Below are 25,130 nucleotides of genomic sequence, written 5' to 3'. Positions count from 1 at the left end.
TATTTATTCTCAGACTGAGAAAGAAGACGCCACCGGTTTTTATTTCTACACTGTAACAGAAGAACGGTATCCATTCTTCAGTTCGAACGCGCCTTACACAAACAGGAATGTCAAATATGGCTTTGGCCTAGCACTGTATTTGAAGTTATCTGACAAACTATATGTTATAGTAGAGCCATTATAAAAATCTCCATGAGGCTAAAGCCAGGGAAAAGCATGTATCAGAGATGTACTTTGAATATATGTTGTACAATTTATTAAAATCTTAAATATGAAGAAAATAAAATAAAGCTATAAATTGATACCAATTAAAACACTGTTAGAGGTACAGAGAAATTACAGTTTGCTAAGTTGAATCAAAAGTACAGAAGCTTCAAAGGAACATTTAAAATGGTATTAAATAGCACTTTACATGTCCTCTCCCCTGGGCACATCCAACCGCTCTACTCACACACACGCTTCACCACGAGCTGGTCCCCGCTCCCACGGGACTCGCGGCTCACCCTCTGCCGGGCGCCTTCCTGGCCGCCCCCCACCACCCCTCACACACACACGCAAACAAGTCCCCGAGGCTCATCAGTGCTCTGTTCCACCAGCTGCACTGGCCAGTGAGCGCTTGCAATGTGGCTATTTAACTTCAATTAATGTAAACTTAAATTTTATAACCGATACTGGATTCACCTATTCTATAAATATTTAGGTCAGTGTGGGCCAGCTTGGGAATGGGAAGGAGATTTTATCAGCTATAAACACAGATCACGGGTTTCAGATGAAAACTGAGCCTCTGCATAGGAAGGTGCTAGGAGGGCAGACACACACCCACCCAAACCCCTAGAGCACAAACGGTGGTATTGATGAGAATGTCATACTGATATCGTGTTGAAATCATCTGGATGTATTGGGGGTGGCCAAAACGTTCGTTTGTTTTTTTCCATATGATGGCTCTAGTAGTGTTTATTTGTCTTTAACTTCATTTGAAACAATTTTGTGAGACTGCACGGTGGCACCTGTCATATCAGCATGCATGTTTTAAAAACTTATCAAAATTGGTGAATTTTTGTATAGTGATTTTAATATTGAAGGTGGAAGACAATAAGCAACACTGTCGGCATATTATGCTTTATTATTTCAAGACAGGAAACAGCACAACTGAAACGCAAAAGAAGGTCTGTGCAGCGGACGGAGAAGGAGCCGTGACTGACACAGCGTGTCACAAGCAGTTTGCCAAGCTTCACACTGGAGAGCTCTTGCTGGACGATGCTCCACAGTCGGGCAGTCCAGTGGAAGGTGACAGTGATCAAATCGAGACATTAACAGAGGACAATTGATGTTCTACCACTCAGGAGGTAGCCGACATCCTCATAATACCCAGAACAATAAAGTTATTGATGACATGGAAAATGTGTCTTATTTTATGGAATAAACTAAATGGACTTTTTAGTCAGCCCAATAGACTGGCAAAAAAATACCTGCTTTTTGGAGTGCCACAAAATTTGGGTAAGTGGTTCCTGCACGCCAATCGCCGACCCGTACGCCGACACAGCACTGTCGCACCTGCTGCTACTGTGCGCGTCTTCCGGCGGGGCAGTACACGCCTCCCGCTTTTAATGCATTGAATCCAAGGGGTCCAACAATTTGAAGATTTTTTTAAATTCAGCCAATTCACAAATACATTCTGACGTTTCCTTACTCCATCCGACCTAAGTCTTGAAAACACCTTCGACTGGCGCACAGGGGGAAAGGGAGGGCACAGCGGGTGCATCGTCTGAGCCCGGCTATGAGCTGACGGCCCTCTCAGCCCTTCTGAGCTAATTTTCTTGGTTTGGAGGTTTAACATAAGGCCTTAAAAAACATGACAAATGTTTCTTTCATTTAAATTTATGGCATTTTTATGTCATACAAGTTAAATTTTAAAACAACACTTTTAAAGAATAATGTCATTTACTGTATTTTTGATAACTCTATTAATCTGAAGTTCGTATTAAGCTAGCATAATATTGCAATAAACTGTAAATTGTTACTTCATATTTAACTTGACAGCAGTATAGATTAAGCTGTGCACTCCTGAGAAACGGTGAACTGCAGGCGGGCTGAGAGAGCAGGCAAACGATGGCCACTGAGCCGCCAGCCCCAGCAGGCCTGCAGGGCGGGCCCAGGGCCGCGCGGGCGGGGCTGCCTCTCGGTCCACACACTCTGCGTTGGCTCAGGCCTGCCCGTGATACCTCACATGCAACTCATTAATTCTGGGGCATGTTCAACACGACTGTTTGAACATGTTAATTGGGGTGGGGTTTGTTTGGTTTTTTTTAGCCAGAATGATCATTTCTTCAGGAAACACACTTCAGAAATACAGGTGTACCTTCTTGTTTGTTAGTTTCAATATGTAGCCAAAAAGGAAAAAAAACAAACTCAACTTCTAGATGGTAAAATTTGAAAGCAAACCTTTCAGGTTGTAAATAAGAATCCCAGCTTCCTGGTATCTGTCAATGCCTGAAAAGAGGTGGGTCCCCTCTGAAGACTTAGCAAGGGGACAACATCCCGTGGACAGTCCAATGTACTCAGTGCCCAGGGCCCGCCCCACGAAGCCTTCAGCACCGCAGAGCTGCCGGATGCGCACACCTGTGAGCAGGCTGCGACCTGCTCAGGCACCACAGGGCTGGCTGTGTGCACCCTGCACAAGGAGCCGGACACAGGGGAGACGTCCTGCCCCCGCCCTGAGTTTCCTTGTATGGCGCGGCGGTCTGCATCCTTTTTCTCATGGGCCGCCGTCCTGGCCAAAGGAGCCACGCGGGAACAGTCGGCTCCTTGGGCTCCTCTGACCGAGTCCAGGGAGGACGAGGGGCCTCCCGGACGCAGGCCCCGCGGCCCTGAGTGTCAGGCGCCTCTGCCAGCGCCCACTGGGTCCCTCCGGGCCGTGAGGCCGGGGAACTGTCCCCGGCTCTCCCACCCCACCGATGACAGGCTCCTGGGCCCTCGGGGCCAAGGGTCTCTGATAGGGGACAAAAGCACATTTCAGGGAGGGAGAGGCCCTGAGCCAGCCCCAGGCCGTTGGAGTCACAGGAGGGAATGACAGAGGCCGCCAGAACTCTTCTGGGAGCCACCCTCCCCTGGCTGAGTGTGACGCGCGTGTGAAGTCCGCAGTGAAAAGGCAGGCCGCGCCACAGAGGAACGTGGCAGAGAAACGCCCGTTTCATCTGCCCCACGCGATGCTGGCTGTGGGGGGAAGGCCGCGGGCTGCCTGGACTTCAGAAACCCGGAATAGGGGTGAGAGGCTGGGGGCTAGGCCGCAAGGCACTAAGCTGCCTGGTCGAAGTGCACAGCCTTCAGGATGGGCTTTGGTGCTAAGGCATCATGCACAACTTGTGCCGCGGTGGCAGGTAAATGGCACAAAGACTGATGCCTCTGTCTGCGGGACACTGTCCGGTCCAGGACCAAGTCAACAGCAAACAGGGGCCTCCGGGCTGTGGTCAAGCAGAAAGCTGTGCCTGCGCGGCACTGGCCCTGATCCATCCGCAGGAGCGCTGGTGCGCAGGGCATGACTGTCCCCACCGCAGGTGAGTGGGGACACCCAATGCTGGCAAAGGTGGCATGCACGAGGGTCTCCTGGCCCCGGGGTGTGACCGGGTGACACCAGAGACGTTTCAAGGGCAACGATCAGGCATCAGTAAAGTGAAAACACTAGGAACAAAATCCCCCTCACAAATGTCCTATGCCACCCACGCGCTCCCAGCTCCTCCACAGCAGCTGCAAGGGCTGAGCCCACCCACAGCCTCTCCCGCTACCTCCCAGCCCGAACCTTCAAGTCGCTGGGCTAACGATGCAGGGCAGCAGGCTGCTGCTGGGACTTACCGTGCCCTTCTGAGTCTGCAGAGTGACGTCTGTGTCCCCAGCACTACGCTCAACACTGGAAACTTCTCTTTGGGTCCTCATGACTCTCGTCCCAGAGGGACACGCGAAGCATATGAGCTCCGGAAATGGAAAGCACAGCTAGCGTGGAGTGTCTGATGGCCAGAGACGCCCCTGTGGGCGTTACAGGCACCTGCAGTTCACGCCCAACGCGCAAGCCTCAAAATGTGCTGCAGACGCGCTGCACTCAGCCCCTCTCGCGGCACCGTAAGAAACGCTCAACGCTTGGCTCCCAACTGTGTTACCACAGGGCTTACCGTCTGAACCGGACGGCTTCTCAGAGTGGAACGTGGTTCCACTGGCGGCTGGAGGGGACAAGGCCCACGCAGCACTGTCCCAGGCACATGTAACTTCATTACAACCATCACTTACAGAACCTATGACCGCATACCAAGCAGGCAAACAGTCTCCACGGATGTTCAGAAGCTCTCACCCTGCGGGGTCCTAACCGGGCATCAGCTGGTGTTGTTCAATCACGGAGAACGCACACACGGAGAGCAACCCCCTTCCACGCCCACACCCCTTGCGCTGCCCTCCTTGTTGCTGTCCACGCTTAAGGGTGAAGCTGCCTGCAGTGATGGCCGCGAGCCACATCTGCTTGCTACACTCGCAGAGGGACTGCTGGCTGGGGTTGGGCGGTCCAGAGGGCAAGAAAGCGGCAGGCCTGGAGGCTGTGGGCACGTGGGGGGCAGCCTCAGGGGCAGGGGTGTATGACCGGCAGACGGACAGAGAAAGGGCCCTGAGCGGAACACGGACCCCGACCCCACCCATGGGGAACAGGCAGAGCAGCCTGCGCAAACTCTGCTCTAGGACAGACTCTTTGCCCTCCTGGTCAGCAAGAATTTGCAGAGGCCATCGGGCCTGTGAGGCACACGGTAGGCCTGATTTTCAAGAGGAAAACAGAGTAGCTGAGACCTTACGACAGGCAAATGCAACTCTTGGTGCCCTGAGCACATGGCTGCCAGGCAGGCAGAGGGGCCGGTGGGCATGCGCAGCGCACTCACCTGTGTGCTGCCGGCGGTGCTTGGTGAGGGCGTGCCGCGTGCCGCCCGCGAAGCCACAGAGGTCGCACAGGAACGACTTCTCGCCTGTTGCAACAACAAACACATGAGGGACTGCGGAGGTCACAGATCATTAAAACATATCTATCAAGGCTTTCAGGGTTACTAATTCCTCCAATCAAATGTTTCCATGTAAATATGTCAAATGGGAATGAAATTACCACTGCGGTTTATTGACTGTGATAAAATCTGAAAAGCACCACTGAACATAATTACATACTTGTCAGACCCATAAAAATTAGCTTTATTATCAATGGAATGGTTTTGTACAACTTCATTTCTGGTAGATGTCTTCCAGATGGGGCTGCTTTATGCACTTGAACAGTTTTTATGCATATCCTGATTTTTTACAATTCCCATACATCTGGCCTTTCTGAGCTGAGTAAAGATTGCTTGGAATAGTTAATATACAGTATATATGATTCTGCTTAAATAAAACCTATTGAATTGTCTAACAACTGAAGGATACTGAATTGGTTTTCCCTGATTCTATCAGGGTCTTCTTTAATAACTTCCTACTTAATAACGAGAATGAAATGGTCTCCGTGCACACACAGAGCATCCCAGGTAACAATGAAGCGCCCCTCCCCCCCCAGGCACCTGCAGCAGCTCAGTGCCGTGGACGCGGCTCAGACGCTACGGCCCAGAAACGGAAGTCAAGGGCTGATACAGAAACGATACGAACGCTCCTACTGTTCCTCTGCAATGAGAACTCAGGACTGGAAACCTCCGCAACAATTAGAGGCAGATCTGGCAGCCTCAGGATTTGTGAAAAGTGTGTAAATGCTCATTTTTAAAGCATTTTCACACCAGCCAACATTTGCCCTACGTGTTATAAATGCAATCTATCTTTCCACTGCCGCGTACTCAGACAGTAAGTGCCGGCAAGCCGGGCAGTGCGTCCCACAAGGCTCACGAGGCAGGGCCGGCGAGAATAAAAACGCTAACCTTGGGGAGATTCAGTGAAATTACACAATGGTTTTCCAAAAACAAAATGAATCACCCCCCCGCCCCTTAATCTACTTTGCTCATTTAGATGTTTTAATGCAGCAAGCCTGCAAGGGTTTGTCCGAGTCAGCTTGCTCTGCTCTCAGCACGTCGAGCGCCGAGGCAGAGGCCTGGCTCAGGGCGCTGGGAAGCAGGGGCCACCTTTGGAGGCTTAGAAACAACAGGGACTAGGAGAGGGCGGGACAACTCAGTTCATCAGAAAGGTGTTCCCTGTGGGAGCATGACTAGCTTTTCTAGCTGAAGTGAACATGCATCATTAATAGAGTTTTAACCAATCTACGTTTAATCTTACTTCACAGGTGTATGTTTAAACATTCATTATCATCATTTCTAAAATAAAGCTGCATTTAAACATTTTGCCTATCTTTACTTTCCTGTCTAAGGGTTAAGTTTATTCCTTGACATCACTATTTCAATACAGAAAAAAATAATAGAATAGATGGGTTGTGAAGAATAAAGTTTAATTATAATCACTCCTTTAATCACTTAATCAATTAGAAATATAAATCTTTCTAACTAGCTGTATTATCAATTAAAGAACATTGAACATACACTTTTTTAAATCCGCCAAGATAATTTGCTCGTTATTATTAACATACTCGTCTAAGTTGAGGCAGAACTGTTCTCCACAATGTGCCCCCGGCCACCGTCTGGTGGGCATGAACCCCGTGGGCGTGTGGGAAGGCACGCACACGTGTGCCCCTGGCGGTGTGTGGCAGCCAAGACGAGGAAGAGGGAGCGCCCTCCCCTGCGGCAGATCCCGGAGGGAACAATCCGCCTCTCTCCCTGCTAAACTCTGTGACCCGCATTTTTCCTATAAAACACAAACACTCCCAAACACAGAAACCCCTGTGGTGTGTGTTCCTCACAGGTGCACACGCTGCCTGTGCGCACGCAACGCTGTTCCCCTCCTGGGTCCACCTGGGCATCGGCACAAAGACAACACGACTTTTCCGTGGGATTTGGTGCTAGATGCGCTAGTGACCTTGACTTTGGTGTGCGGGGTTTCACTCGGTGTTCGTCTGCGATGTCTTGTACGTGAGATTTACATCGGTGGCTTGACGCGTTTGTCATGCCACACTCAATTTTCACTCACCGTTTTTTGTTTTTGTTTTTTTGAGGGGGCAAGGGGCGTAGCATTGGAGAGTGGGCAATAGAGTATTTTTCAAAAAAAAAAAAAATTTAAGACACAAACTACACGTAATATTTCCCTCCGTGTGAAGCGGGTTCATGTAGCGTGCCATATTTACATGATAGCAGAGATACAGTAGGAGACTTTTCTTAACAACTTGAATTAGTTTCATGTGTGCCATTTTGCATTCAAATGTACAAAGACATGGAAACCAATCCTTTATTTTCTATTAGAAAACAGCCACTGTCCCCTATCTCTCATTATGGTGCAGACTACAAGACCTAACAACAAAAATCCATATTATTGATCCAGCCAAGTCTCCACAATTATTCTTTAGAAGGAAACGCCGACGATAAATTACATCTGCACTGGCTTTTCATCTGCTGTTCGATACAAGTGATCTCTCAGGGCAGGCTGGAGACCTTAAATCGTCAACGCCCTTGTCAGCGAGGCTGCGGCGGCCCGGGCTTCCGCCCTCGGCTCCAGGAGGACTCGGAACCTATAATTCCTAACAATAATAGGGGGTTCTTGGCAATCAGAGGAACATTTGGGAATGCTGATTAAAATTTATTTTTTCCCTTGAAATATGATCCTCTCTGAGAGGTGTGAAAGGAAGGAGGACCCCAAAACACCAGGTGGCTCCCAGTACCACAGCTCTGGGGAGGGAGGGGCGCCTGCAGGGACTTGAGCGCCCCTGTCCTCAGAGATCAAAAACATGCCATCAACACTGAACAGGCGGGAAGCCATGCCTCACGCAGGTACAGACTGGGTGCTGCTCTCCATCAGAGGGTTTAAATTCCATATACTCTTTAAATGTTTTGCTATTAGGTGTATATGAATTTGCACCTTTTAAATATGTTATCTAAAAATTCACAGTGGCTCAATTCAGATAAGTCTCTGTGTATGTCATCACAAACTCTTAGATCTGAGAACATTCTCCTAAAAGAAGTGTTAACTGGGTGAAAAAGTTTTAAATGGCACATAAGCCAAGATTTAATGCACACGCGAAGGCGCCATGCCTGCCCGGGTAACGGAGGAGAGGCGGTGAGCTCTGCCCCGGAGGCCTGCACGGAGACGGTGCCTGCGACGCTGTGTGCGCACGCGCAGACAGCAATAAGCTCCTGCAGGGGAGACTCGCTCTGCAGAAGCCCCCACGCGTGCAGCATGCACAGCTCCACGGAGACGCGTTCCAAGGTCACTTGGTGTGACCCCGCCCCCCAGCCCCAAGTGCCCCCACCCACAGCCCCCAAGCGCCCCACGGCGGCCCCCGGGGCACCTGTGTGGGTCCGGTAGTGGTCCTTCATGGCCGAGGCAGTGAGGAAGGAGTAGTGGCACGTGGGCCAGGTGCACTTGAAGGGCTTCTCCCCCGTGTGCAGCTTCATGTGGTTGTTCAGGGCCCACTTCTCGGTGAAGCTCCTGTCACACAGGTGGCACGTGAACTTCCTGCAGGGAGAGAGGGCAGAGGGGTCAGAGCGGCGCCCTCGGGCCCGGAGGCGGCGGGCCCAAGCCCCGGGGTGCGGCGGGCGCAGGGAGCGCAGCCGACCTGGCCTGTCATGTCTGTATAACCAGGCATTGATTTTGCTGTCGAGGCCTGGCACTTCAGCCATTTATTCTCTGCTTTGCGGTTGGGCCCCACGGGTTTGAAAAATTCTGTTACAGTCCAGTCACCCCTGAGGCAAATGTGAGAATAGATTTCACCTGCCCGGGCCGACGCCACTTATCCAGGGCATGGGCTGTCAGAGCAAAGGCTAAATGAAAAGCCATCCACACTAAACTGCGCCGACAGCCTGCTCCGCGCCGCCCCGCCGCCGCCGGCCGGCGGCAGCCCAGCTCCGGGACAGAGGGCGGCCGCCCCGTGCCGAGCCCCCGGGGAGGGGTCCCGAGGGCGCCCCTGCACAGGGGTCTCTTGGAGCCACCCCTCAGCGGCGACAAGCGCTGACCTTGACAAGAATAAGCATAAAGTTATACCTCAGTCAAATAAGCTTTGGCGAAAAATAAGCCTCAATTATTTCCTACATGAAAAAAGCCTGAAAATAACAAAACAGCACTCACACTAGACAGCATCTCAGCCCTCAGCTCACAGGTAAAGGTGCCGTCAATAATCAAGGCAACATGAACCATTAACAGGAGCCCTAATATTCCCTCTGGTTAATCGTCTGTCCCTTTCCACTTGTCTTCATGGAGTCATGGCTAAAATCTGCATTTTATTTCCGATGCAATGTAGGTTAAAGCCATCCCTATGCCTAATAAAGCGGTGTCCAGCTAATTAATTTGGGATAATGAACAGTCAAATAAAAGCAAATTAAAACCCAATATTTAAAATCAAAATATTTTAGTAAGTGGATAAGCACTATGATACAAAAGAGGAAAACTACAGCAGCTTGATTTGACTGTCATAAGCTGGTCTGGATGTTTAGCAAGTTAATGCAATTAAAAAGAGGATTACAATACCTGTGTTTAAGTTATGATATAAATATGGAGGTGTAAGAAGAATGTATTCTTTGCATAAAGGCCTTAACTACGTTTTTAAAAATTTCCTTCACCTCATAAGGGTAGAAAAAGAATCCTAAGCTCCAAACAATTCACTTTCTCATTTTTGGGAAAATGTAGATTACTTTAACAGATTAATCATTCAGAGTTTCAAAAATTTGTTTTAATCAAATTATGAAATTACCTTTTATAAAAGCCAGGCTATCTGCTATATATATTTGTATTTTTATAACATTAGGTCTTAAATGCAACAGAAGTAAAAATTGCTAAATATTTCAGGACTGTCATATAAAATATCTAAAGTGCTTCATTAATATTAAAATTGTCAATTAATATATCTATAAAATGTGAGACACTGTATTTACACCCATTAACTCAGACTGATTTTGAAATTACTGTATCTTGTGATCATTGCTTACTGGTACTACAGAATGACAAATGTAACTAAATACTTTGAAATGCACTGTAAAAAAATATCATGTCCGTATATCTCTTTGACGGGTCTTCATGCATTTAACATTTCAAAACCATGACAGGGATCTTATTTCCAAGATAAATTCCCCTATCTACTTATTTCTTCGTGTATTTATTGTGGATCTAACCTTCTCCTACAAGAAATAAATAAGGAGGTTAAGTAGATGCTATCTTTTAACAAATAGTTTCTCCAGACTGTATTACAACTTTATGAATGACAAAATAAATCCCTCATTTTTAAATCTACCATGATGTACATTTAACAAAATTACATCTATGAAACCTCAATATATGTACTCTATTATTCACATGTAATAAAAATGTTAAACCGGAGCTCAGCGCCTGTCACGAAATGACAAAAGCCAGATAACAAAGGACTGAGGCCACCGCCTGACTTTCAGAAAACCTCGCGTGTTTCCCAGTTGCTTTAGGAAAATCGGCTCGTGGGCTGGTGACCAACATCAAGAGGCCCTATGGAGGTGACATCTGTCATCTGGGTGTGATCTCGGGGCGCCACCCACAGCGGGTCTCAGACGCCGCACAGAAGGGGCCTCGCCCGCGCAGCGGCAGGTTGGGAGGACCCATCCCTGAGGAGCTGCGGCCCACGGGCCTCCGGGGAGGCCTCCGCAGGGAAGCGGCGCCAGGGCGTGGGGCCGGGGGTCCGGGGGGGGGGGGCCCCCGCGGGAGAGGTGGGGGAGGGGAGGGGTACAATGCCATCACAGGTTTAAAAGGAGCAGCAGGGGTTAACGGCCAGGGCAGGTGAAGGAAGGGTTCCCAGAGGCCGCGCAGTTTCCAGGCCCCAGGAGGGAGGCTGGGCCGAGCCGTGTCCGCAGAGCCGCGGAGCTGGAAAGTGGGGCCGGGCCCCCTGTGTCCGGCCGTGCAGGTGCCTGGCCACAGCGCCACTGTCCACACACTCGGGGCACCCCGGGGGCCACACGGGGAGCAGGGGGGCGCCCTGGCGCATGGCGGACTCTGACGGCGCTGGGGCCCCACCGCTGCCCGGGGCTCCCCTTCCCCATCCCCCCGGCCTCCACCCCGCCCCCCTCCTCTGGGCTTATTTCACGAGCTGGGACTGCTTCCTGTGGCCACAGGGGAAATGACCGAGCTGCCTCCTTCCGGCAAGAGCTATGGTCCCAGACGACAATAACCGTGGCCTCCACATTCGGTTCAGCTCCTTTCTTTGGTATTCTAAACATTTTACTGAATAAATTAATTTTTAAATGTTCAAACATTTATAATTTAAACTAAAAAGAAAAAATACGTGACAGGCTGCAGCGCAGGCATGACCCACGCGCTGAGGAAACGGGTCTCTGCCAGCGGAGCTGGGCCCAGGCCACGCCCCGCTCGCTCATCCCCGTCTAACGAGTGCACAGCGTTCAGTGGGAAGTTCGAAACCCCATCCAGGGCTCTAACAGGTAACAGAAAGGGCAGTTTGTCACCTTCCCTCTCCTCTGGCTTCACGAGACGTCTCTGCTGGACACAAGGTGATCTTTCAAGGTTTCAGAAGGAAAACAATCACAAGCCAAAGAAACCAGAATGGCACCAGGCTTCTCAGCAGCAGTGTGTGGGAGACCCAGCGGAGCCGGGACTTGGGCATCCGGAGTAAACGGTGTTATGTGTACAAGGTTGCCCGTCGCGCTATCAGCAGCTGCCGCCGAGTGGGGCGGCCCCGCCGAGGCCCCCGTGTCCAGGGACTGAGGGGCTGATGAGGCTAAGACTCTTTAGAACAAGCCCCTGCTAAGGCAGCCAACCGTGCCATCCAGGCCGGTAGGAGGTCCCCTGAAAGCGTAACCTCACGTGCTGTGGAGGCTGCTGTGATGCCCGGCGACCTTAGGAAGGAGGCGCCCCGAGTTCTGCCCCCACAGCCCACTTGGCTCACGCAGACTCACGTCTCCGTTTACAGCTCTGTGCATGGCGCCTACCTACCTCGGCCTGGGTGAATGTGTAAAGCGCCCTACATTAAACCTTGAGCGTTTCTAGTGCTCTGGCTGTCCAGGCGGTGTCTCTATTGACTGCAACATGTGCCGTTCGGCCATCAGCACCCCACCTGGAAGGGCCCAGGGGACCCGCTCAGGATGTGATTTGCACTCCCAGAGTCGAGGTGGATTGTGTCCACATCTCTAGGCCTCCAATTTTGGAGCGGGGACGCTAAATCTGCTTTTTGCTAGAGACAGGAGAACTAGAAACCCCCACGGGCGTGTCCACAGGCCCCGTGCACAGAGCGAGCTGAGGGCTGGCAGGGCGGGGTGGCGGCAGGGGGGTGGCCTTGCCGCCGCGCCCCGCCCTGGCAGGTGCCCGCGCTGGACGGGGACTCTGCGGGGACGGTTGCCCGGTCTCAACTGCCTCCCGGCAGACAAGCTGTGTCAGAACACAGAACGTGTGTTTTGAGCTGCACCCCTAACTTTGTCTTTCCACATCACTACAGAAGTGAAGCGTCCCAGGAGGAGATCTACGCTTATCTTCTCAAATTATACTTTAGAACATTAGTTCAACATTTAAAAATTCTAGGAATTGTATTATTCATTCCACTAGTAACTTAATAAAAAGTCAGCCCTTACTCCACTTACATATGAAGATAAATATATTTTGAGACTCTGCCACTTCACCACTATATAATATTTAAAATAACATACGGCATGTCACTAGTATATTTTTATGTTCTTTCCTCATCTCTTCAGCTCAGGGCCACTTGGAATGTAACTGCCTCAGCAGTGCTTGCTCCGCTGTAGTGTCCCACCTCCCTCCCACAAAGCCCACCCGGCATCTAACGTTTCAACACCCTGCGCCACACGCAGCGGAGAGCAGCACAAGCGCAGGTGCGGGAAACGATGCTCGCCGTCAAAGCGCAAGTGCGCGGAGCACCTGTCTCAGGAGCAAATCAGTGACGGGTGTCCTCGCCGGAGGGGTGTCGTCCCGGGGCCCGAGGAGCCGGCTAGGGCTCCGTGCGTCAGCAACACAGTGGCGCCGTCTCAGACACGTAACTGCGTCCAACAGGTCAGGCGCAAAGCTGTACCAATGACAGAGACCTTTTCGAGGAAAGGAGCAGAGCCGAACACAAGCGTGTGGAGTCCACGTGCAGAGACGCCTGGGGCATCAGCACCTGCAGGCGTGGCCGGCGGCGGCGAAGAGGGGCAGCGGCCTGCCTGCCGGACAGTGTTGGCTGCCATTGTACGGGTCTGTTTGTTTAAAAGGAGGCATCTGAAGCAGATAAGGCCACATGTTAACATCTTCAGATGTGTTTCCATTATTTTTGAAATTTTTACAAACTCACAACGAACATTTTAATTAAACAATCAAACAATTTTTTGTATCTTCTGCCCATGACCAGTCTTGGACCAGTCTTGTCAAATTAATAAGTCATACAAATTCACATCTGCAAGCAGCAGGGAGCCAGATGTGGTGTGGCACAAATGAAATTTTAATAAGAGAGTAAGCTAAATTTCCTCAAAATATTAAATAATCGTGTAGTTATTATCTTTCAAAACTGGGAAACAAAGGTGTCGACTGATCCAAAATTGTTATTGCAAAACCGAACTGCTGTTGCACAATGTAACTGACAGGTCTTGCCGGCCCGGTGAAGAGACACAGAGCACAGAGCTGCGGACACCAGGCGGGGCCGCACGGCTCCTGCTGCACGGCTCCTCGGCAGGCAGGCCGGCGTGCCAACGCGCTTGTCCCCACCCCTCTAAGCTACTCAAGTGCCACCAAAGCACGGTTTCTCTGGAGTAACAGCCTCTTTGTTAATTATTCTAACTCGGTAATTACGTAACACTACATGAAGGGGTGAAATGAAAACAGAATGAGGTGGGGTCCCTGCCCAGTAGGGCAACCATGTGAATTTCTTCTGCGCTGCAAACAGAGCCCAGGAACACACCCTTTCTTAAACAAAACAACACAGAAATAGGCATCTCAAGACAACCCAGGAAGGGCGACCCGAGTGCTCAACGAATTCACGTGAACATCTCTGCTGAAGAGGTGCCCGAAGGACAGCGAAGCCAAAGAGGGTAGAGAGATGCTGCTGGCAGTGGATGCAGGTCTGCTCGCCTGGAGCTGGGCGGGGCCTGGGCGGACTCTGGCCCAGCCACGGCTCAGCAAAAACACCCGAGGCCCTGTATGGAGGCACACTCCTTACTCGTGCAAAAAAGGAACCGATGGATGCACGTCAGATGCTCCGCTACTCTCCCAGGTGATCCTGTTCGCCCTCTTTCTATGAGATTTCAAAGCACTACATGCACATTTAAATAAAATATGCAACTTGAAACTGCATGGAAAATAAAAGTCCCTCACTGTCTTCTCTAATAGAAAAATTGAAAAGATACACTGACAGCTAAATACTCGCTATGACGACACTTGGGGTCCCTTTGGCCATATTATTCCAAGTGTGTGTGTGTGTGTGTGCACGCGCGCGCACGTATGTGAGTAGAAAGTCCACAACAAACTCTGACTCAATGAAGTTATATCCTGAAACCAAAACTATTCCATGCAAATGCTAATATACAATTATTTAAATTAGGCCAGACTGTGAGAGAAGCCAGTTTCTGATTATGTATAAAATCAGAGCACAATTTATGTCAAGAAGCCACAGAGACCCAAGCCTGGAAAGGCCCCCCTGACTGAATGGGACTCTCCAGGCTCCAGCGTGGCCCCCGGAGGAAGCTGGAGCCTCCCCTGGGACTCTCCCGGGCACAGGCGGCTACTTAAGCCAAGAGTCTGGAGTGCATGTTTGCCCTGAACAGGTGATAATTAGCCTAATTAACAGGCGATATCCTCGTTAACTCGTTGGAACAGAAACGGAACCTCGCTCACGCCAGAGCCTGTCGTTTTAAAACCCCTTAACGTACCCTCCAATTCTAATTGCTGTGAGGTGTATTTGTAGCCTGCTCAATCCAACCCCGAGGAGGGGGGTTTTACGCCACACTCACTTCTGGGAGGGGCGTCAGGCACAGCATTAATCCCAAGGCAACTTAGGCAATTGTGAGCCAAGAGGGTGACTCATTCTAAGGACAAGCAAAGATTTTAAGGGCTGTGCGCCCAAGGATCTGAATTCGTTCTTCAAAATCTCACTCCCATGAAATCCTTCCTTGTCACAGAGACCCCCACATTCAGCCCTGCCCGGAACCATCCTGCTGAGTGTGGCGGGAACACCGCCCCCCGCCCCCGCCGCCCACTGCACGTGCCGGGTCCCGTGATCGGCAGCGCACGGTGTCTTGGGGCAGCGGTGGGGAAGGCTCTGTGTCAGGGACAGCAGGTATCTTCTGCTCGAGGGCCCCTTGCGGGCTGCTGCATCGGCTCAACTCTGCCTTTGTAGCACAGACGGAAGCAGCCACAGAGAGCCCAGAACAAGCGAGTGTGGCTATGCCAATAAAACTTTATTCAAAGGCTCAGACAATGGGCTGATCAAGCCTGCAGGGCGTGCCTGCCAATCCCTGGCTGGGATGACAGGTCACACCCCCACTCACGCCCCCTGAAGCCCCTCACCCATACAGGGCAAAACCCCTCAGCCCTGCCCAACGAAGCTCAGGGTCGTGGAGGGCGCGGCAGCGCCTGAGAGACCCGCTCCGGCCCCCAGTCCCGCCCTTCCTGGGCGGCCCCTGGCCTCTCAAGTGAGCAACGGTGCCGGGGCCTCGAACGGGGAGCGGCTGTAACTAACCACGGAAGGCAAGTCCTGGCTGACAGGACACACATTAAGTCGCCACGGGCCTCTACTCTGCACTAAACAAAATGTTACCACTTCACGTTAGGTAAAAAACACTGGGTTTATATAAGGAAAGTTACAATAGCAGCTACAAATGAAGGACTAATAGTGTTTAAAAACTAGGTAGAGGGAGTTTCTTTTAAATAATTGCTTTTGCTGATATAAATGATTTGAAGTAAAATGACAGAATGCATTTCAAACCCATTTATACCTTCATCCCAAATACCCTGACTAACGTCAAGTCTTCGGACACGCACAGCACGGCCCTCACAGCTTCAGGTCACAGAAGCTCACTATTCCCACGTCCATTTAAGAGGCGCATCAGGGCTGCCGTGCGCCCGGCAGGACCCACGCTGGGCACTGACCCGTCGACAAGCGGGGGCACCGGGCACCTCCCAGAGGGAGCTGGTGCTCCCATGGCCGGCACAAAAGCCCCGCACTCTGCTGGACTTGCAACGAAGCTGTACAAGGCGCTCAGAAAAAGCACCAGAGACAGAGTGAAAGAGTCGGACAATCTTCCCGGGGAGGTTCGGGTGGGTCTGAGGGGACAGCACAGACCTCAGTAAGGAGGCAGCAGGTGACGACAGGCTTGGAGGCGGAGGCTGGCGGGGGTGCGTGTGAGCAGTGAACCCATCCCAGCACCGGGGGACGGGGCCGGGAGCATGCCGCACAGGAGGGCGCGGTGAAGTGGCACAATTCACAGAGGACCAGGTTAGCACGGCCCTGAGAACTGGACGGAGGAAGCTGGCCTCTGAGAGCAAAAAGGGACCCCCCACCCCCCGCCTCCCGTCAGTGCTTGCCTTTCACAATTAATTGGTTGTAATTTTCTAAGGAGCTAAATGTGGATTTATCTATTCAGGAGTGTCCGTGACCAAACAGATGCAGCGCGTATGCATACAAGCCACACGTACGTGCCTGCGTGTCTGGAAGAAAACCCTCTGTAGCCACGTCCACGCCTGGGATTGACGATGAGCCCCCCGCATGCGGCCGAGCGGCACGCGGCCTTCCAGGGAGCGTGTCAGCTGCGCAGAGACGGCTGCGCTCCCAGCAACACGCCCGCCGGGCACCGCAGCCCGGCATCCGGGAGCTGAGGCCCGAGGCCACGGCCCCCTCGGGCGCGTGGCGACGGAGCACCTTTGCCTGGGGGTTCCGACGACACTCTCGCCAGGTACAGCGTTAGCATGACTTGGGTAACAAGTACACATAAGATGGGTTTCACCAGTGAGACCAGAAACCAGGCTTACAGAGGAGAAAGCACTGGTTTAAAAAATCAAATACATCAGCTGAAGTAATTTCCTTTAAAATTTTAACATATTAAAATTAAACATAACTGACATATTAATGGAAGCTGAGTACGAAAAAGACGCTGGTCCTGATGGGATTCCTGCAGAACTGACACAACCTATAAGGTCTCCACACTGTACGGGCTCTACAGGATGCCAGTAAAATGCTTCCCTAGCACCCCCGCGTGAGATTTCACTGGGACATGCCCACGTAGTAGGGAGACAAGGCACATGCGTGCGGAATGGGCGGTTCCCATCCCCGCTGGCTGACAAAGCCAGTAGATTCACATAAACACTGCAGCTCAGTTCCCTGCGCACCATGGGTTCAAAAATATCCGCTGGGCTCAGACCATCAAGCGCTGGGGAAGAAGGGGGAGCGCGCGGCCAGGGACAGCCGCCCCGGCCTCGGGGCCCATGCAGCTGTCACTGCTGGGGCGGGCTCCCCTGGGCCTGTCTACAGACGCGGGCTCGGGAGAGCCCTGCACTCTGCTCCAGCCCAAGCCAGTGTCCCCCCGCCCCCTGCCCCGAGTCAGGGAGGTGTCTGTTACTCCACAGCGCTCCGAGGCAGCACCGAGAAAGCCGTCCTCAGCCACACGAGCTTCAGGCCAGCAACCCGTCAGCCTCCAGGCTCCGACAAAGACCCCTCGGGGCAATAAATAAGCCAGAGACAGTGTGGCTGATCGTAAGGGGCCTAGGCTGTCCCTGTGACACCAGAACCTGAGACGTCAACCCTGCAGCCCTGGCAGAGCTCGTCACCAACACCAGCGCGCTGGATGCCCTGACCGTGCGCATGAGCTACGAGACAGGGGACCGCCACTATTGATCCAAGAAGTGACTTCACACAAGACTCAGACATACAGTGGGGGAAACCGAAAGGAAGAAACTCTCTCTTTACCCAAGAAATTTATATTCACCTTGAATATACATTTCATATTTTTCCTAAAACATATTCTTGTTCATACTGCAGCATGTCCCATAGATCCGCGCAACTGACAGATGACCAAATGCGGCCTCTTTGTAATTGATCCTGCAGGCACTCACGTCTCTCAGTGGAAACAGCGTTCCTAGACATCTGACAACGTCAGCCAGGTTTCACACGGGCTGCCGGGGCTGCTGGTGACCACACGACCTGCGGGCTGGGAAGGCAGCCTGTGCAGACTTGGACACTGCCTTGCCTCGGGCTTGTCACCGTCTCGGCCCTCCAGCGTGTCAGGATGATCTGGGGGCCACTTGAGCTCAAGGTGAGACTGCCCGGGGGCTGAGGTGTACTGCTCAGGGACCTCAGACATCCAGACAAAGCGACCCTGCCCGAGACCTTAGGGGGGATGGGAGGGGGTGCAGTTACGGCTGGCTGCCAGGGCACACGCTGCGGGCACTGGGGCACCACAGCCACAGCGACACACAGTGTGAGCTCCGAGGACGGGTCCGCCTGGGTGCCCCTGATGTGGCGCAGGCTGGCTTCGCACCGTGGCATTCTGACCTTCACGTGTGCAGGAGGACCATCTTGTAAGGGATGTGATTTGTTCCTCTCTAAATCACAAGTTCCAAGGAAAGGGCTAAAATCACACTAACATTCTAAACGCATTTTTGAGGGCTGTCAAGCTCCTGTGATCCAGCTGAGGTATGTAGTTCACGACACACAAGCAGGCTCCACGCCGCCTCCCGCACTGTTGGCTGCACATCGGGCGAGGAGCAGGCGCATGGGAACGCCAGCAGAAGTGCAGGGCGCTCGCGTACCTGAGGTTGGTCTGGCTGGGAAAACCTCTTCAATGCAGGGAAAAGCAATGAACGCAGCTTCCTTTCAGTACAAAGGACCATCATTTATTGTAAAACTTGGATGTGTGCAGTTTTGGATTCCTCTTCTTACAAAACAGATGAGCAGATTTCATCTATTCACATATTCTAAATTATTTTGGAAAGATAAATTTAGACAGGCATCTATAAACACTGCATATAGATCATTTATACTAATTTTCAAATCTCCAACATCTCAAATAAAAAACTACATGTAATAACGTTATCGTTCATTACATACCTCCCAGCACTGAAGACAGTAGACTACATTTCTGTCTAACACAAGCAAGGGCAGGAGCGAAAACCACCGGCAGGGAGCACACAGGTGACGGAACACGTCTGAACGCGGCAGGAGGACAGTGCAGGGAGGCCCCACACAGACCTCACGGAAGCCGCCCAAACAAACTGAACAGCAACAAGGGCATTTTGGTTAAGGGCTGGGAAGGAACAGACGTGGAAGTCAGAGCGCTCGCCACTTCAGACCTCAAGTGCGAAGGAAAAAGTCCACTCAATCCTTTCTGCTGCCACTTTCTTTTCCCTCAAGGTGCTGAACCGAAACACAGGGACACGGACACCCCGAAGGTGCCAACGGGGAGGCTTCGGCTGGGCAGGAGCAGCAGAGGAGGGCCTACGCGGCCAGGCCCCGCAAGTCCCGGGCACGCCGGCAGAGGCCCCGGCTCCCTGCGCCGGGTCACCGACCCCCACCCCGCAAGTCGGGCCTGCCCTGGCCTCAGAACACCCAGACGTCAGATGTGCGACGCCTTCCGAATTCTCTTCTCCGAGCACGCACCCGCATTCCCTGAAGACGCTGCACAGTTCAGGGACTGCAACGACTTTTCACTTCTTGCCTCTGTCACAGCAATATCATAGCACAGGCCTGAAAATGACTCACTAAGAAAAGTAAAATTTAATAACCAAACTTTGTCAAAGACCTGAACTATGGCAAGCAGAGTCCTGCTGGACGATCTTCCCAACGATATGACAGAAGCCGCACACAGAGCTGCGGGGCGGAGGCCGGGCCCTCGGAGGGAGGCGGACAGCCAGCAGCCTGGGCCCCGACTCAGCTGTGACATCGGGGCCCTCACAGTTCTTTCGCCCGCGTCCCCAGGTGCACCAGGTGTGAGGGAGCTGGAGGAGAACACCTCTGAGACAGGCCCTGCCACAAGCCCTACGCTCCCCTTTCCACTCAGCCCCGGTCCAGTCCCAGGGAGAAGGCCCGCCGGGAGCCGGCACTCCCGCAGCGGCATGCCAGAGGCCGCCCCTCCCGGGGCAGGGGGAGCCGGTGCCGGCACCTGGCTGGGCCCCTCCAACTGCCGGGCTGGTGAGGAGTCCTGTCTCCACTACTCCGAGGCCCTGCCTTTCTGACTGGGGGGCTACTTGCAGGCCAAATGCCAGCTGCCGCTACTGGCGCGAAAAGAGAGACCTGCCTTCCAGCAGCCAGGTGCTTGGGGATCTCTCTCCTTTAACTGTTCAAGACAGGAAACCGACACGACAGACAGTCACACAAGGAAGTTACTCTACTGGGCGTGCTGCACAACACACGCCAGGGCACCCCCAGGGCGGAGGGTAAGATGCCGAACCGCACAGGGACGGAAAGAGCACGCCGCAGCCAACGCCATCGAGGAAGCTGCTCTTGCACCCACAGACAGCAGGTGCCGGGCAGTCACTGAAAGTCTCCGTCAAACCAGGAGAGAGGCTGGGACAGAGCGTCTCACCAGCACAAAGCGAAGGAAGGACGACTTCAGCAGGCCACAGCCAGATGCGCGGAGAAGCATCCCCGGGGCCTCACGTGGGCTCCCACACGTAGGAGCTCAGAGCCGCAGAACAGACACCAAGAGACAGGAGACCCTTGTCCTTGCCTACACAAACCGCCTCGCGTAGTCGCCACGGGTCTGGGTGACACGTCTCCAAATACCATGGACTTTTTTCATGATGAGTAAGTTTTTGTCAATTACTGGCATCTACTGTTCTTCAAAAATAATATACAATAGAGCACCACATAATATGCACAGGGTCACCCAGAAGCCAAGACGTAGGAGAAAAGCACTTCGAATAAAGGCCCAGGTGAGAGGTGGCGAGGAAAACGCCCCCCCGGGGAACAAGGAGTGTGACAACACAAGCACATGCTCGTTGCTGCCGAGGAGGCACGTCCTCTGCCTGTCGGCCACACCCAGGGCCGGCACAGACCAGGCCAGGGGCTGGCACGCGGACAGAGTCGGCTGCAGAGGAGGAGGGGAAAGACGGGATATTCTATATGTCAGTGATCATATCTCAGGGGGTGTGTTTCGAAATAAGTTGATTTGAAAATGTGGGCAATCTGACAAATAACAAAACCAATTGAAATATGACCATGGGAAGTGAGTACCAAGGGCTGAAGTAAATAGCATCAATGAGTGTTTCACAGATGCACTTTGTGCTTTGGCCGGGCAATCCAAATAACGACCAGCGCAACCTCATCTCACACGGCTGTGCGTGCGTTCCCTGAGGCTGATGCCACTGTGCCGGGCATGTGTGTGCTTTCGTACATTTTAATATTTCTCTATGACTTTTGTTAAACTTCTAGAAAAATCGCTGGCCACTCTCAGGCACACCGGGCCACCTGGACCAGGGCAAGGCAGTCCCTGCCTGGGGGCTCAGCAGCAGCGTGTGCAGCTCTCAGCTCAACCTGACTGGCGGGCGGCTTTCCCTGGTGAGAGTTCCAAGGTGCGTCCCCTAAGTGGCCGACCGTGAAACAGCACGGTCCAATGCCGGGCTTTCCTTTTTGTTTAAAACAGACACTGCTGCTCCCAATTATTAGTTACAACTAGCAAAGAAATAATTTGTTTGAGGAAACCAAACCAAATATTTTAATGAAAATATAAACAATCTAAATAATCTAACAGAAGTTTTAATGGAAATCCTTAAAGTTATATTGTTTATTCAGTGAGTGAATAACAAAAAAAAAAATACTTACAAATAATAGGTGATGTAAAACAGAACAAAAGGTGTTCTATTCTCACTGAATATATGAAAACACTGAATTCATCTTCAACTCTCTTTGACTTTAAAGTCATCAGTTCAGATAAAACACTTTAATCTCTCCTCAAGAATACAATTTAATGTACAGATTTTTAGTTAAGTATCCACATTCATGAAGTCGTTATTATTCACAGCAAGCAAATAATGAAATAACATAGGATGTTTTTAAAATAAGAAACGAAAGCATACTGAATACAGCACGCATACAAGTCAATGAAACGAATGCGCAGAAGCAGCAGGCGGAGGCGACCTGACAGACCCGAGAAGGCCCCTGTAGACACGAGCACTCAGCAGTCGCTGATGCGGCGGCTGCTCCCTCCTAGCGGCCCCGTGAGACGCAGCGCACCCCACACGCCCTGTCTGCCTCCTCCAGGTGGGAAAGAGCCAGGCTAGCCCAGGGCCGCCTGCCTGGGCCAAGCTGTCGGCCCGTTCGGCTGAAGCGAGCCTCCGCTACATCCCTGTCTGCCTCCTTGCCCATCAGGGGTGCAGGGCGGCACCAAGGCAGTCTTATCGGGCCCTTAGGTCTGTGGTGCTGTCTGCTAAGCAATGTCATTGCTCTACAGACGAAAGTAAGCAATTACAGTGACTAGGAGCAAACTAAACATTTGGGTTTTTGCATGGACAGATTTACACACTGTCTGTCAGATAAGGCACAGTTTGCCTGCTGCGTACACAACAAGACCATGCCTGGCAGCTTCCTCCCAGGGTTAGTATCTGATTACATAAATAGGCCATTCCCCACCACTCCCCAAGACTGACAGGCTGTCTTAGTTGAAAGTGCAATTTCGGACTATCGGCTTTTCTGTCTTGCACACGGGGCTGATCAACATCAGAGCACTTCCTGGAGGTCTAAGCAGGTTTCCTCGCTGCCTGACTCTGGGCCATATAAAACATGGGAGCCCCAATGGGCGGGGAAAAGACCACTTTGAAACTACTTCTGATGACGGCTCCTCAGGCATCTGCAGAAGGCTATTTAACACACGTGTGTGTGTTTGTGTGTGTGTGCGCGCACGCACATGCGTGCATACTGTTATTACCTTTGAAATAATTCAAAAGTATATAATGATTTTTTTAAAGTGAATGGCTCTATTTATAAAATTAAATATAAAATATCACAAAAAATTTACGTGTTACTATTTTTACAGGTGCTGCATTTTTAATCGCTATTTCCATATTTCTACCAATGACTTACACAGCCATATAAGATCACAGCACAGAGATGAACTAATGTTCAAAAAGTCATCTACCACTGATCGTCTTTCTGACCCCCAGCACGAAATCCAAAACAAACCTTACAGAATGAGCACACCAGTGGGTGTTGATGGGTCTGAAAATACGGCTTAAAATTTACTTAGGCAGCAAAAGAAATGCAAGACAAGAAGTATTTATAAGTAAATGGTGTCTGTGTAGATGCTATGAACGTGCTAAAAATGAGTGATTCTATATTTTGGTCTCTTAAATAATAGCGGAAGCAGCAGTATAATAATAATAATAGTAATAATAGCAACATTAATACCAAGGTTCCACAGTTTACTAAAAGCTCGGTTACAAATTCTCCTGGGTGAAACTAATTATTTTATAATTACATACTCTTGAAAAATACAAGCATGAGGTTTTCATACAAATGAAAACACTCAAAGTGGTCTGGCTGATCAAGACAAATGAATTTCCTTTTAATAAAGAAAAAAGCGAGGCAGTTGTCATTTTAAAGGCAGTACTGCTCGGCTTATCTTGATCATTAGGAAACCATTTGTTTCTTAATGGATTTCCTGGGCCTGACGCAACTTGGGAGCTGTGGCGAGGGGAGAGTCAGGCCCCTCCACTGCTACCAGTATTAACTACCCCAATGTCCCCCGCACGCCCAGCGTGGGCAGGCCCGGTCCCGTGTCCTGGGCACACGGGGTGACTAGAGCGCAGCCTCTGCCCTCAAGGGATGTGCGATCTGATGAGAGAGAGACAAGCAGACTCATGCACTGTATTTCAAGGCAGTGCTTTATCTTTTCACAGGTGAATACATTTTTTAGACCCAACTGGCCATCCCCTCCGCAGGAAACAGCCTCCACCTCGGGACGGCGGTCTGCACAGCTGTGTAATCACTGTGGAATCGGTGGCTGTTGGTGGCACAGGCCTGGGTGTCACACACACCCCTGCCCACCTAGGATGACAAAGGCATCCGGGACCCTCCTCCGCCCTCTGCGGACGGGTCCGCACTTGCTGTGCACACTCTTATGCACTGAGTACTGATGCTCAGGGTAACATGTCTCATTGCCTCATGCTACCCATATCTCGTCTTTGTCATCTGTTTCTGGACACCAGCGCCCGTGACCAGTCACGGAAACAGTTTTGGGGCTCCCGCAGGGTGCAGCTCCCCGCCTGTGGCCACCATCAGAGCCACACCCCCCACACTGTCCCCAGCAGCTCGGCTGAGACGTCCCCACACTCACACCCAGACGCACCACGTGAATGCACTGCGTCAGGTTGGCTTGAGGGACCCTCGGAGACTCCCACGTCATTGCTTCTCCTTTCCTGTGGCCCGCACGCCACGCCCGCGCTGCAGAGCACAACAGACACTCTGTGGCAGAGCCTGAAGGCTGTGCCGCACACAGGCCAGGAACTGCTTTAGCAAGTAACTTGTTCCACTTGAGGACTGTAAATAACCAAGCTCATTACTGCTCAGATAAGGACTTTTTTTTTTAAAAGACAAATATGAGGGCAATAGCAGAGAAACACAGAAGAACCTGAACCCCCAGCATCCCGGATTTCCCCTGCATTTCCCCAATGGGCAGCTGCACAGTTACCTATGCGCTTCCACGGCAAGCATATGCCCAGTCACGCTGGGACAGCCCATCAAAATGCTGGGACTGACAAACGAGGCGGGGTGGCTGAGCCAGTGTGAGACAGGACATGGCTGTCTGTGAGGTCACCAAGGATGAGCATCAGCAGCCCTGGGCAGGGCTGAAGGTGAACACGCAAGTCCTGTCCACGTCCTCAAAAACTGTGCTGATTTTATGAAACCCGTCACAGAAAGGATGGCCAAATTCAAACGACGCTAAAGCAAGCACCTGCCAAAGACTATGTTTTCAGGACAGGCAGCACGGCCACCTCTCTGTGCACCAAGCAGAGGCTATTATACCGCTGAACTCGATGCGGACTGCGGCAACAAGGGTGGGTGAGGGGAGACGGAACAGAGGAAGGGAAACCTAGTGCTACAGGCACCCGGGGACAGTTATACTGTGAGCAAACAATGAAAATGAAGCCTTTAAAGTCAA

General features: G+C 51.7%; 1 protein-coding gene across 1 annotated transcript in view; it reads right to left on the bottom strand.

Annotated features, from left to right (window-relative positions):
• The window catches only part of ZNF407 (zinc finger protein 407), a 320,185-nt gene that overhangs the window by 112,281 nt on the left and 182,774 nt on the right, over positions 1–25,130 (bottom strand). Inside the window, exons 5-6 of the mRNA XM_054583786.1 lie at positions 8,384–8,550; positions 4,911–4,994 (exon numbers count right to left, since the gene is read on the bottom strand). Of these exons, the coding sequence (XP_054439761.1) occupies positions 4,911–4,994; positions 8,384–8,550 (251 nt within the window). The remainder of the gene's footprint in view (positions 1–4,910; positions 4,995–8,383; positions 8,551–25,130) is intronic.

The sequence above is a fragment of the Pteronotus mesoamericanus genome, unplaced genomic scaffold, assembly GCF_021234165.1.
Source record: "Pteronotus mesoamericanus isolate MK-2021 breed Mesoamerican mustached bat unplaced genomic scaffold, CSHL_Meso_final contig_74, whole genome shotgun sequence".
NCBI classification, from domain to species: domain Eukaryota; kingdom Metazoa; phylum Chordata; class Mammalia; order Chiroptera; family Mormoopidae; genus Pteronotus; species Pteronotus mesoamericanus.
This window is presented reverse-complemented; position numbering and strand designations above follow the sequence as displayed.